This window comes from Enoplosus armatus, chromosome 13 (assembly GCF_043641665.1).
Source record: "Enoplosus armatus isolate fEnoArm2 chromosome 13, fEnoArm2.hap1, whole genome shotgun sequence".
Classification (NCBI taxonomy): Eukaryota; Metazoa; Chordata; class Actinopteri; order Centrarchiformes; family Enoplosidae; genus Enoplosus; species Enoplosus armatus.
The window spans coordinates 18,880,520-18,893,503 of NC_092192.1; the positions used below are offsets into that span (position 1 = coordinate 18,880,520).

Consider the following 12,984-nt stretch of genomic DNA (forward strand, 5'->3'; position numbering starts at 1 on the left):
GGAGTATCCTGGCTGCACCCATGATGCTGAAATGAGAAAGTTTACCCAACGTTTTATTTACCACTACAGCTGTTCATCGCCAGTTAAACATTCAGCTTATTGACGCTTCTATGTTAGCTATGTTGTGCAATTAATACATTTTATTAATATAAACTTTTTACATTGACTAACTTTAATAAATAAATAGAGATTAATTAATTATCGTCCTGTATTGCATTATTAGTCACTTTAAGCATCTTCTGGTTTAAAGTTGGTTCATTGCACATATCAAGCTCAAACGCCATATTTGAGAAATATCTCCACCTCAGTGTGCCTTGAAATGCCCAACTTCTAATTGCGTTGAAGGTCAAAGGCGTGTAACAATTTGTGTCAGGAGTGTGTTGTTTTCACCCCTTTCAGGATGTTTGTAGTATTTCTTAATATCCCTGTAGAGTTCAGATTATTGAACCTGTCCAGCGCTGGCAGAAGTTCTGGGTTTTCTCACATACAGATGATGTGAAAACAGCCCAGAGATCAGAGTTGATGGGAGACATTGTGTTCGAAATACTGTTTCTTCTGCCCATATAATTCCTTCCAATACCACAAATTACTAAAATTACACCATTTCCTCCAGATGGAGCTTAATGATGGGATCAAATTTGCCTTTTTATGTAGATGTTGTGCGGCTATGTTGTTGTGTAATTCTGTCTATGTGTGTGTGTGTGTGTGTGTGTGTTAGAAGTTCGATGTGGTTTCAGTTGCACTGTTGATGTCTCCTCCACTATATGTTCTGGTCAAGGATTTTGTTGCTCTTTTGCATAATAGCATGTGTGTGTACAGTATGTGCTTTCTGTTGATGCATGTGGTAATTATTATCATATCAGAAGGGAAATGTGTAATGACTGGAAATAGCAGTCATTATTCAGTGGTTCAGATTGTTAAGTAGACGCATAATCGTCAGCTGCAGCCTCTTTTTGTTCCTTTTTTATTTTTTGATTAAAAAATCACATAAGCATGTAGTACAATATCTTACTGGAGCTCTGTTATTTATGTCACAATGACCCCCCCCCCTCTCCCCCCAGTGGGAAAGGGCTTTAAATTCAGCCCAGGGCAAAGTAGTCAAACTGGGTCACAGAGGAAGGAGCTGGGAGTTGAGCATCTCCCAAAAACTCTGTTGGAAAGAATAATATCAGTGGAAAACATGACCCAGTAGAGAGGTGCAAAACATGTTCACTTTGTTCTCGGTTTATTTCCGTGTGATGCATTGTTCGCCCCATATATGTATTCAACAGCTGCTGCAACTTCCAAACTGAGCTGCAACAGGTCTTCAAACTGAGAGACATCACAAAGGCACAGTCTGCAGTTAGTTGCATGAGCTTGTCCAACAACACCTAAAGAGATTTAAACTTCATATTCAGTTAAAATTCGATACATATAATTAATAATGGAATAATAGTGCAGTTGCTACCAGACAAAAGAAAGTTATTTTTATAACTCAAACTAGCTGTTTTTTACGCTTCAATCAGAACCAACGTTTTCATCACTCGTCACTGTTCCCATAAAAATGAAGGGCAGAACTCGGCCCGAAGTGTTCACATGTTCTCATGACTCTTGTGTATTCTGCGTGTAATCCAATCCGCCCATGGCTGCATGCATTCCCGTTCATTGTTTGGCATGCTTTTATTAGTTTCTCCTTCTGGATTCCATGAAAACAATTTGATTATGCTCGTTCCCTCCTTATTTTGTTTCTTAAAAGAATATTTTCTCCTGAAGCCTTCAAGCAAAACATACAGACAGTTAGCCGTTCTGGTGGTGGGGCCTTGTAGCTGCAGAGACACTTATTAGTTTAACTGATTATCACTTGTCTCCTAATTCTGTGAACCCGCAGTTTGACCAGGCATTCAACGCGGCCTCGGGCAAAGATTAGCCTCCTGTATAAGAACACACACACACCACACGGGCTGCAGGCCACAGTTAATTGAGATGGAAAGGGATGGTATCCATTAACCCCTGCATTTAAGGGTCAGAGACCCCATGCTGACCAATTTATCCCCCTCATACTTTGAGCCTGATGGTGACCTGCCAGGAAAATGAAAACTCATGGAGTTCCAGGCCTCTTTTAGTCTGTCCTACTTCTCAAAGCCCCCCTGGATCCACTGCGAGGACACAAAAAGACCTCTAAATATGCTCTCCCTGGCCTTGTTTGAATTTTAGGTCTGGGCACATGAACCCATTTCAGATGGAGCGGAAATCAACTTCCAGAGAAAACTGGGAGCTGCTCAGCACTATGAATACACTCTCCTCTTTACCGCGGCTAGATGAAAAAAAAATCTCAGTAGTGTCTCAAACAAATGCCCTCACTACTTTTTTTCTAAATTGAACTCAACAGCTGGTTTTGAGGTCATAAAAAAGTGCCAAACTGAATGTGTGCCTCAGTATAAACTAGCATCAGGATCAGTTTTGATACATCAAAAAAGTCGTCCCCTCTCTTCACTGAAGCAGACTCTGACAGGTAGTTTATGCATTTTCTGGGATGTCAGACCACGAGCTGTTATGCTCCCGTAAGTAGCGGAAGCGTACGATAACTGCTTCGTTTCATACATGCCCCCCAGAATTCCCCTCCGCTGAACTTCCCTCATACCACCGCCGCTAATCTCTTCCTCATTGGGAGTAATTATGCCAGAGCCTTTCAGGATGTTGAGAAAACAAACAAAGAAGGAAAGAAACCAGATGGAATGAGATGCACTGTATATTCCTGTTAGTGATAGCTGAACGTTTGCTCCACTTGGTCATAGCTCACCCAGGTGGTGTCCCTCCGTAACATTAACCAAGGCACAGGTCAGGCTGTTGTTTTTGATGATGCCATTAGTTTTGATGTTGCAGTGTAAACATTTTCTCTGTATGTGTTTATATGCATATGAGATTCAACCAGCCCCCCCTCCCTGCTTCTGTCTCCGGCTCCCTCGCCCAATCTCGGTGACTCTCCTGGTGAAAGGTCGAGCAGTACATCCATCCATCATGCTGTCAGATGGGGGTTAACCCCAGGGTCCAGGCTGCGGGACACACTATAGACACTTTATAGACAGCCGGTAGTGAGGTCTGCAGGAACCGCTCCAGCAGCAACGTGTTGTTCAAGAAACGCATTAACAGACTTAATTGCTCCGTGTAAGAACTGAGTGTGAGCTGATCCCCGGGGAGCCACGGCTGTGGTGTGAGGATGGAAAGAGTGGAGGGGCTGGGATGTGTACGCAGGCAGCAGATTGATGTCTTGTCAGAACAACATATTGACTATTTAAAGCGCTGTTTCACTTTGATGGAACGTAGCCTTTTTTAAATCTATTTTAAGTGCACATTCATTACAAATCTGATCCCAGACTCAGATACTGACTGTCATTGTGAAAACCAAACACTTCTACTTGGAAATAGGTTCAGGTGTGGATGACACTTTTGAATAAGGAATTGTATCTGTTTACATTTCTATTTGACTTATATGATTTTGACTGCTGATGAACTTTGATGGAGATATGCATATGCTACAAAGTGATGTCAGTGAAATGTTGCCTTTAGCACTGAAAGATGTTGATCCAGCTTTGGCAAAATGCAGCACAGAAGCACTTTGATTCCATGGGATGCGCCACTCTCTAGATTGTGAATTTATAAGATGCATGAGTGCAAAGCTGAAAGTAATTTTTTGAAAGCAAAAATAGAAAATATTCACTGGTTGATAAAAATGTGATTCACAGAGGCATGTAAATTGACTCCACAGTCATCATGATATCTCATAAAATGACACACAATGACAAAGCAGTCAAGAAACCTAAATGTTTATTGTTCAGTGGTCAACAAGGCTCCAGTTTTCTTGATGGATCTGTCTACCTTCTGTGTCTCCTCCTAGATCTATACTGCACCCTTGAAGTGGACTCCTATGGATACTTTGTCAGCAAGGCCAAGACCCGTGTCTTCAGAGACACCACAGAGCCGCAGTGGAACGAAGTCAGTCACCAAGACATCTTCTTTTGCTTTACATTGCTCCATTTTGCATCACTGTAAATTGCAAATATTTCATACTCTGTATCTGTCGTTGAATAGGAGTTTGAGATTGAGTTGGAAGGCTCCCAGTACCTGCGGATCCTGTGCTACGAGAAGTGTTACGACAAAAGCATGCTCAACAAGGACGACAACGAGATTGTGGACAAGATCATGGGAAAGGGGCAAGTCCAGGTAAGAGGACAGCTGTTGACAGGCCATCACAGGAACAAGCTGTGCACAGAGAGAAGCGCCTGTGTCCTCTTGGGGACATTTCCCAGCATGTGACTCATTTTAATTAGCTGTCTAGCCTCTGCACACAACGCAGTGGTTTTGTCGTGGTGGCCTCTAACTATGCTGGTTGGATTAATAGTCTGAAAGAGAGTTTATTTAAGGGGGGTTTCCCTTGTCTTGTTGTGAGAAACGTTCCTATAAAAACCCCTCTCAGCCCTGTTAACTAGACCCTGCCTACACAGTGGAATCAGTGGTCTTTCGGTATCGTGGCACAATGCTGTTCTCCACTCTGCGTCGTTGTTTAGGTTTTGCAGAGCAGCCTACGGAAGAGTCATATTTCCATTTTTCCAGAACTTCTTAGGAAAATCTGTTTGGTCAAGAGACGCTTGACTCCTGTCATTTTCCTTGCAATTCAGTCCAATTGCTGCTCCTGCAGTTTCCTCCTCTGTAATTGATGGAGCTTCACCGTCTGAATTTGTGTCAACTCTGAGGGCTTTAGTTGCTCTTGTCATCAATAAATGTCCTCATGTTTTTCTCAAGTGATGTGTCATGTGTCAGTGCCAGAGGTGAGCTTGAAGCAGGTTATTTTTGAAACTCCTTCTGACATGTTTTAACTCCCCAAACTTTACAGAAGGTATAAATCAGTTAAAACATTTCAAGGTTTATTTGCTGCCGTCGCATGTAGAATAATGTTTGGAGTCGCAGGTAAAAACAGTATCGGTGACAAGTTGCACTGGGATCACAAATCTCTTGTCTCACAGAAAGTGGGTCAGACACGAATCACTCACGTAACGTTGCATTTAAAAGGACAGGATGCATCTCAAAAATATCTTATAAACCTTATGTTCTTGAGTGGGTATGTTGTTTTTCCTCAGACATAAGTTCCTGTTGTAGATCTTCTAGTATTTGAATGGAAAAAAACACCGACATATTTGATGTAGCATTTCCTGTTTGTCAACACCACTTTCCATGCTTAATCTCATTCAGTTTGATGAGTGGAGTCCTTGAGTGTTGCCTTTGATGGAGTGTGCAGCGCACAGGCTTACTCTTGTTTTACCGTATCCGATCATATGCATCTTAACGTGTCATTGGGTTTATTCTTACTATAACCTTGGATGTTTCTAAAATATAACATGTATGGAACTCTATGGATAGTTACCAGTCAATCTTTGCCTCTCTGTAGTGTGGTAGAAAATGATTAACCCTTGCCTTGCTCTGTCCGTGTGATTGGGTTAATTGGGTCAGGAGTCGGCTCCTGATGAAAGATGGCCTGACCTATGAGAGGATTAAAAAGAATTGTGCGCATGTATGTATGTGTGCACATGTGTTTCTATGTCTGTGTGTATAGAGAGAGGCAGAAAACGGACTTCATCACAATCATACATTCAGTTAGTTGGTTAGTGTGCCCTTCATTTAAACAGGTGCCACAGATAATTGATTTTGTAATTGGTTTTACCTCTAATCCTCAAGCAGAACCATACAGATGAATAATATATAGTTTGATGCAATTTTCTTAGTGAAAGGGTCCATCTTTTCACATAAGGTACAGTGGTTCATCAATGTTTCAGCACTGCATCTTATATGAAAGTAAAACCCACCCTCTCTGGTGTGGCTGCCAGTCAGAGAGACAAACGCTGCTGCTTCTGCTGGGAACATCCACTTCCAGCCAACAACAGCCAAAAAAACAAATAAATACACCACATGTTCGCTGACTCTGTGAGAAGGGGAAAATAGAGAGGGGGATGGATATGGAGAGAGAGAATGGCATGTTCTATCCCAGACTCTGAGAGGGTGGGAATGGTGTGTGAGTGTGTGTGTACTTTAGAGGGGGTTGTTGGGATTGTGGGTGTGTAGTTGGTAGAGAAAGAAGCGAGCGATTTTGATAGAGAAATTGTCTCCACTGATTACATCAACTGTGTAGAGCTGCAACCATTAGTAATTAATTAAAACCAAAAATGAATTGGCAACTAGTTTGATAATCAAATAATCGTTTGAGGCATTTTTAAAGCAACAATGCCAAATATCTGCTGGTTCCAACTTCTTAGATGTGAAGATTTTCTGCTTGTCTTTGTCATACATGATAGTAAACTATATATCTTTGGGTTCTGGACTGTGGGTCAGACAAAACAAGACATTTGAAGATGTCGCCATGGGAATTCTTACAGGCATTTTTCACTGTTTTACGACATTTTATATTTTTTATCAAAGGCACTGATGGTCCAGGGTTGTGGTGGTAAAACTGAAAAATACATCTTTCAAGTACAACGAAGACACTTTTGCTGTGGATATTGTCGCCATCAATCAATATACAGTCGGCCTGTTAATGTATATCTACACTATAAATGAATGCTGGTCTCATTGTTGCCTCCCTTTACTATCATGAGACTCCGAATGCCAGGACATGTAATCCATGAACCATGAAATGTTTTTTCAAGATAAACTTCACCACCGAAGTTGAACGCTCACTTCCGTCTGGTTTTGGTTTGTCGTCAGTAAAACAAGATGAAACCCTGAGTAAAGAGTAATTCCTCTGACCGCACAGTGTTTATGTGTGGTTTAGTCACGGTGGGACTGATCCATATGACTGAGATCTCATGTCATATGGATATGACAGTATTGTACAACGTTTGCAAAGAATTGGCCAGAGGGACATCAGTCTACTCTGCAGTCCAAAGCGCATACCTAAAGAGACTTTCACTTGGACCCGAGCTGTTTGCGTTCCTGGTGAAGCTGATTTTAGAAAGAGCCTTCACTGTTTTGCTTTCGTCTCCGGAGACCCTCTGATTTATTTAACAAGCTCTTGGAATACTGAGTGACCGTAAATGGGCATATTGGGCTGGAAGTTTTCGTTTTTTTTACCCACTGCTGTTACTTCACTTTGTTACCGATGAGAAAGTTGATCGCCTCTGTCATCAGAAGATGTTGCGATACAGGCCAGATGTTTTATTTTGATTGCCTTTATACACAGGAGGTATATTGTTCGTGATGTCCACCAGTGAGCACATGCGCACACACACACACACACACACACACACAAACACAGTGAAGGAAAAGCATAAGAGAAAGGCGACAGTAGCACACTCATGTTAGCTTGATTGAGTTGCTTGTCCACAGGGGAAAATACCACTATTTATTTCCAGCCCGTCACCCGACTGACGTCCCCCGAGCAGATAACCTCTGATCTCTGAGGTCACGTTGCTAATCCTCCACTAAATGGAAACAATGTCGGGGGTTGCGCTCCCCCCTGTCTCTCAAACTGACAACACAAATGGATTCTTAAATGTCTCCGAGCAGACGATTTGGAAAAAAGATCATTATCAGCTTTCAGTTATTATAGTTCCCAGTTAGAGAAAAGCGCTGCCTCCAGTGTGTGATTTCTTTGGCATGTTGTCACTGATATCTATCCTCTGTAAGCATTGATTGTCCTCTGGCTAAACAAACTTTTTGTACACATGGTGTGACCTCAGGTACAATTGGAAACTTTGATTGTTTTTGCTGTCAGGTGTTGACACTAGATTGTACTCCATTGAGAAAATGGGACATTTTTAATTAAAAACTCATTCAGGATCAGGCTTTGTCATTTTCTGATAATATTTCATTGCCAGTGTGAAGCTTTTCAAATCTCTGGTTGCCTGGATTGTGTCAAGTCTTGCTATAAAAGGACAGCAAGTTCTCAACTGATTATGAGTGGAAAGTGCAAAAAAAAAATCTCCTGGTCTGCCTCATGCACTGAGCAAGTTCTCCCAAGTGACCCTTATGTGCCAGCTGTAGCTTGCAATACTTGTCTTCAGAGGACCAGTTATGTAACTGTTTAGGTTAACAGCCCCAGTGCTTTGTGTAGCACAAATGCGTCAGCAGTGCTTTCATCTGGTAACCCAGCCCTCATGCACCCCATCCCAGCCTCCCCTGGGCTCACCTCTTAGGGCTTTTATTTCTTGACTTATCAGGGGAGAGTGTGTGTTGTCTTTCATACACCCACCAGCACCATCAGTCGTTTAGTCTCTGTCGGCTGTCGCGCTGTTGAGGACTGGTTAGAAAGAGGAAATGGGTTTTCACTTCTCAAGGTCCTAGATTGACGTCCTTGAGGTGGTTTTCTCAGAGCAGAGGTAATCAAATGTGAGGTGAAACTGACAGGCGCATGCTGGTGTTCTGAAAACAACCGGAAGTTAGGTCTTTGGTTAGGTAGTTTGGCCGTCTTATCAACACGATCAGCAGTTGGAGGCAATTCAGGTTCTTTAAAACCCTGAACGCCTCATTGCCGCAATTTGCATCAAAATGCGTACTCCTTCTTAGAGTCATAGCTCAGACAAATCTGAACATACTGACAATGATATACATATTTTTAGATTCAGTGTGACTCACTTCCAGAGGATCATTATGTCTGCTGTGCATCACGAATACATATCCTTAAATCAGCTTTGAAATCATAGGAAAAAGACCCTCCTTATAACTGCAGGACTTGCTTGGGAATCATCATGTTTTTAAGTTTTCTTCAGAATCAAAGGAATCCAGTGATAGTTGTCTGTACGTTCATGGGTTTGTTGCAAACAGGAATTGCTGATAGCTAATTCAGCAAACTTGCATATAGGCACGTTATCAGATGCATATTGGCAGGTTATCAGCGACGCTGCAGCTGCATCTGAGAATCCTATTATTCCCTACATTCAGTCCTGTAATGTAATGTCCCCAGCAAAGGGACACCACCTCAACCTCTCAACCCCCTCCTTCCCCTTGTCCTCCCATCATCCCTAAGACTTGTGCACCTCCCCGCTGGGGGTTTTGTTTTTATTCAGGGGTGAGTGCATGTCAGCCCCCCCCCCCCCCCCCCCCCCCCCCATCGCAGCAGTGGGTCCTTCAATAAGCAGTATCCTGAACGTTTTGAACGTCTTCCCAGAGATAATGGGAGCCAGAGAAAGTTGGGTATTGGGAACAAAAATAGAAAGGGCGATGAAGCTGTTTGTTCCTGGCAGCTCTTAGCTCCCTCTTAGCCGCGGAGCTGGACAGGGGTGCACGCATTAGCCGGCGTTACTGTAACTACGGGTGCAGAGGGGTTGTAAAGTTTGAGGGCGAGCATCTTATCTGCACTCTCATTCCCACTTAACCGAAGCGTTTTCCTCTACATGAAGCATTAGATGCAAAGTTTGACATTTACGTGCTATGCGAAGGGTTTATTGGTGAACGTGCCGTTGTTCGGGGCTAATAGCAGGCTGGCCATCTGGAGAATTGGTGGTGAAGCTTGTGGACCTGTGGCACTCAGCCAGTGCAGGAAGTGCAGGCCTCAAACCCTGATCTAATCTCTCAGCACTCGATCAAACGTCATGCCAACATCAGGCTGTCATGGGAATAAAACATAGCCTGGTGAGTGCATTTAGTAATATGTGCAGTATGTGTAAACCGTGAAGGAAATGTCAGTAGAAAAACAGTGAAATTTGTAAGCAGATGAGGAAACTGGCAACAAAATCAGCTCAAAATGAAGATGTTTTTTTTGGATTCTTTATATTTTATAGTCATCTAAATAAAACTGTTGCATTGTGGCACAGAATTAACACTGACGGGAACACAATTATTTTTTCCTTTCTTTTGTTTTTCATGCCCAGGACTCCCAAATGGTTGGGGGTTTTTTTCTGTGTAATTTCTGTTAAAAAATGTCTTGCCTCTAGGGCGTACAGGGTGGTGGTATTTCATGTAGTATTTGTTTTGAACATGGAGCTCAGTGATTCTAATGAGGGTGTGTGTTTGTGTGTGAGTGTGTTCACGCTTCAGTGTGTAGGTATTAGTATAAATTAGATGGTGTCATCTATTTTGTTTCTGCTCCTTGTCATGTAGGGCTGTGATCTGTCATGTTTCCACCCTACACACCCCCTGCAGCCATACACGCATGCACGCACGCACACACACACACACACACACACACACACACACAGCTGTCAACAACACTAACAGATGGGACTCTGCTGTGTGTGTGTTCGGCCCCCCTGGGGACAAACCAGACTCATATACACACACCAATGGGTGATGGGCTAATGCATTGTAAATGATATCAATAACTTCAGCCTGCTACATTACCTGGTGTTTATTAGCTTGCGTCTCCTTTGTCTGGCTAGATGTGTGTGTTGGGGGGGGGGGGGATGTAGATGGATGGAATGTGTACATTCATTCAATAACAAAGACCGTCCAAACCCTCATTGCTCTTTTGCTCCTGAACCCGCTTATTTTATTCTTTAATGTACCCTATAGTTTCTATGTCTTCGCTATGGTTTTTAATGAGGCTCATTCCTCATATTCTGTCTGTGTTTGAGCATATGGTGCTTTTTTATTGATGAGCCCCAATTAAGCCGACTTCCTCATCAGACGATCCTTGATCAGTGGAGCTGATAGCAGCGTTTTGATGGATTTTTAGTCTTTCCCTGTCATCTCCCCACAAAGAAGCTCCTCCGTCACAACCCTCACTTAGAAAGCCTTTGTTCCCACTTAAAACATCCACTCGCTGCCACTTGGGATATGCATGCCCTAAATAACTACATGCGCTCCTGTCATTCAGCGTTCTTAGATCATGCAAACGTGCAGATACCCACTTTTTTTTCTCTTTGTGAGTAGAATAGGAAAAGCCTCTGACCTGCCAAATCTAGTTTCTGTGTGAGAGTGACGACAAAACAGACACATTTGTCATCCAGCTCGATGCTTTTGTTGGGGTGTTTTTTTGTTGGAATCAGATGTTCTAGGCTGGGAGGAAAAGGCAAGAATGAGTAATTCTGAAGTATTGTTATATTGCCATATTCTTAAAGTTGGTGTGTTGGACTGTCCTGACCTTGTATACAGTTGTATTCCTCACATTCTGATGAAGGCTGTGTACCTAAACATCAGTGGAATGATGTTAATCATGTAGAGCAAGTAGCCTAAATACAGTTGTATTGTGAGCATTAGTTGGTTGCACTTTGACTCGCAGTTCTGCTTTCAGTCTGTGTAGTCTGCTCCATCATTACTCAAATCACTGACCAAAGTATTGTAGGTACAAACTGAAAAACGTTAAATTGCCATGAATGTCTGTACCAAATTTCATGACAATCCATCCAATAGTTGTTGAGACATTCAGGAAAAGCCTAAACTGTCAACCTCATGGTGACACAAGAGGAAAAGTCACCACTAGGCTTCGACTACGAATGTCTACACAAAACTTATTATCTTACAAAATTCTGAATCGAACCAGTTATGAGTAAAGGGATGCCAGAACTGGTTAAAACCTCAGCTGCTGGACTCTGTACAAGTCGGAGGCGTCGATTCAGCCGAGGATAAAGCGTGAACCGTGTAGGAAGAGCAAAGCAGAAAGGCTTTGCTGTAGCTGTTGGATGTCTGGGGACCCCGTGAAAGAATAAAAACAGAATTTAAAAAGGCCATTTAAAGGCCAAAGGATCTCTGTGTGACCTCCTTCACATCTCTCTGTCGCCTTTTCCCTCTCCAACCCATGTATCCGTCTCAGTCTGTCTACAAACACACTGCTCTCCGAAGAACCTTCGAAGATGTCGAGGGGCAAGCCAGTGTTGTAATTTCTCCTCATTATAACATTACATAATGTTTCAGGGAAGCGTTCAGGATTGGCAACAGATGTATGATTTCCTACCATGAACGTGCATATGCAGCACACGTGGAGAGCGCAGAAGAGAAAGAGATGGAGGAGGACAATAGGAATGAGAGCCCCAGATGGTGGCCAATTATGTGATGCTGAGAGTTAAAGTGAGAACAAAGGAGCTCATCACAGCCTGAGAAATGAAATGCTCTCCAGAGAGACACAGTGAATCTCTCCACACATTTACTACCGCCCCTTTGTCTTGTGGAAGAGTCAGGGTTCAGAAATAATTGGAAGCAGTCTGAAGGGAGGGGGGGGGGGGGTCAGCTAATACAAAGAGTGTCATATTTGAACACAGAGGTTGTCCGTTCTACGCTCAGATAAAACCACGAGAGGTGATGAGAGCCTCTCAGTCCGGCTTTAAGAGCTTGAGTTTTTCTGTTTTGACCAATCAGGGTCAGTTATCTTGGTTGTTATTAACATTTCCCAGTGCCTCTCTTATTGTTTCAGCTGCTTAACAGCGTTGGAGCCTGAGACTTGAACAGAATAATGCAGAGGCTCTGCAGTTGGGAGACAAGAGCACAGAGAGAAGCAAGAAGTGGTCATTAATAATGACAAGTAGACTTTTTGTTAACACCCCAACTTCTCGCTGTCTTTGTCACCCTGCTGTGTTTAAAACAATCAGCTCTTATCCAGTTTTCATACTAGGGGACTACTGCTAGCACGCCAACAAAATATACTTTATTCAATATCAAAGGGAAATCACTCTTTCTGTGTTCCCTCTTTTGTGGTCTCTCTGAATCAACAGTTTTTCTTTCGTTGTATCCTGGGACCTTTCCTTGGTCCAGGGCAGCCATCTTTTCTTCCAAATCACATTTAAACTTCACACTCACACATTCCCTGGCTTCTCTCAAGCTGCGGATTTACAGACAACACATGACATTGAGGAAGAGATTCACCTCATCCCTCTCACCACAGTCCCAGTCTGACTCTGTGAGGGGCAAAGCTCATTTCACGCTCGGCTCTGCCTGCCAGCACACTGCGATGCTCAACTCATGGATTGTCTAGGTTTCACCTCAGCTGTGGGCCTTTGAAATCCCTGTGGGGTCAATGCATGAGTGTCCTGTGTGTTAAAGTCTGCATGGAGATGCGCCCCCTGTTTCTGCTCTGTGTTCTTTGAT

General features: G+C 42.9%; 1 protein-coding gene across 4 annotated transcripts in view; it reads left to right on the forward strand.

The window, feature by feature from the left end:
• The window catches only part of abr (ABR activator of RhoGEF and GTPase), a 121,965-nt gene that overhangs the window by 80,511 nt on the left and 28,470 nt on the right, over window positions 1–12,984 (forward strand). For all 4 annotated transcript variants that reach the window (XM_070916910.1, XM_070916911.1, XM_070916912.1 and 1 more), the window contains 2 exons: window positions 3,875–3,972; window positions 4,069–4,200. In XM_070916910.1, coding sequence (XP_070773011.1) covers window positions 3,875–3,972; window positions 4,069–4,200 — 230 coding nt within the window. The remainder of the gene's footprint in view (window positions 1–3,874; window positions 3,973–4,068; window positions 4,201–12,984) is intronic.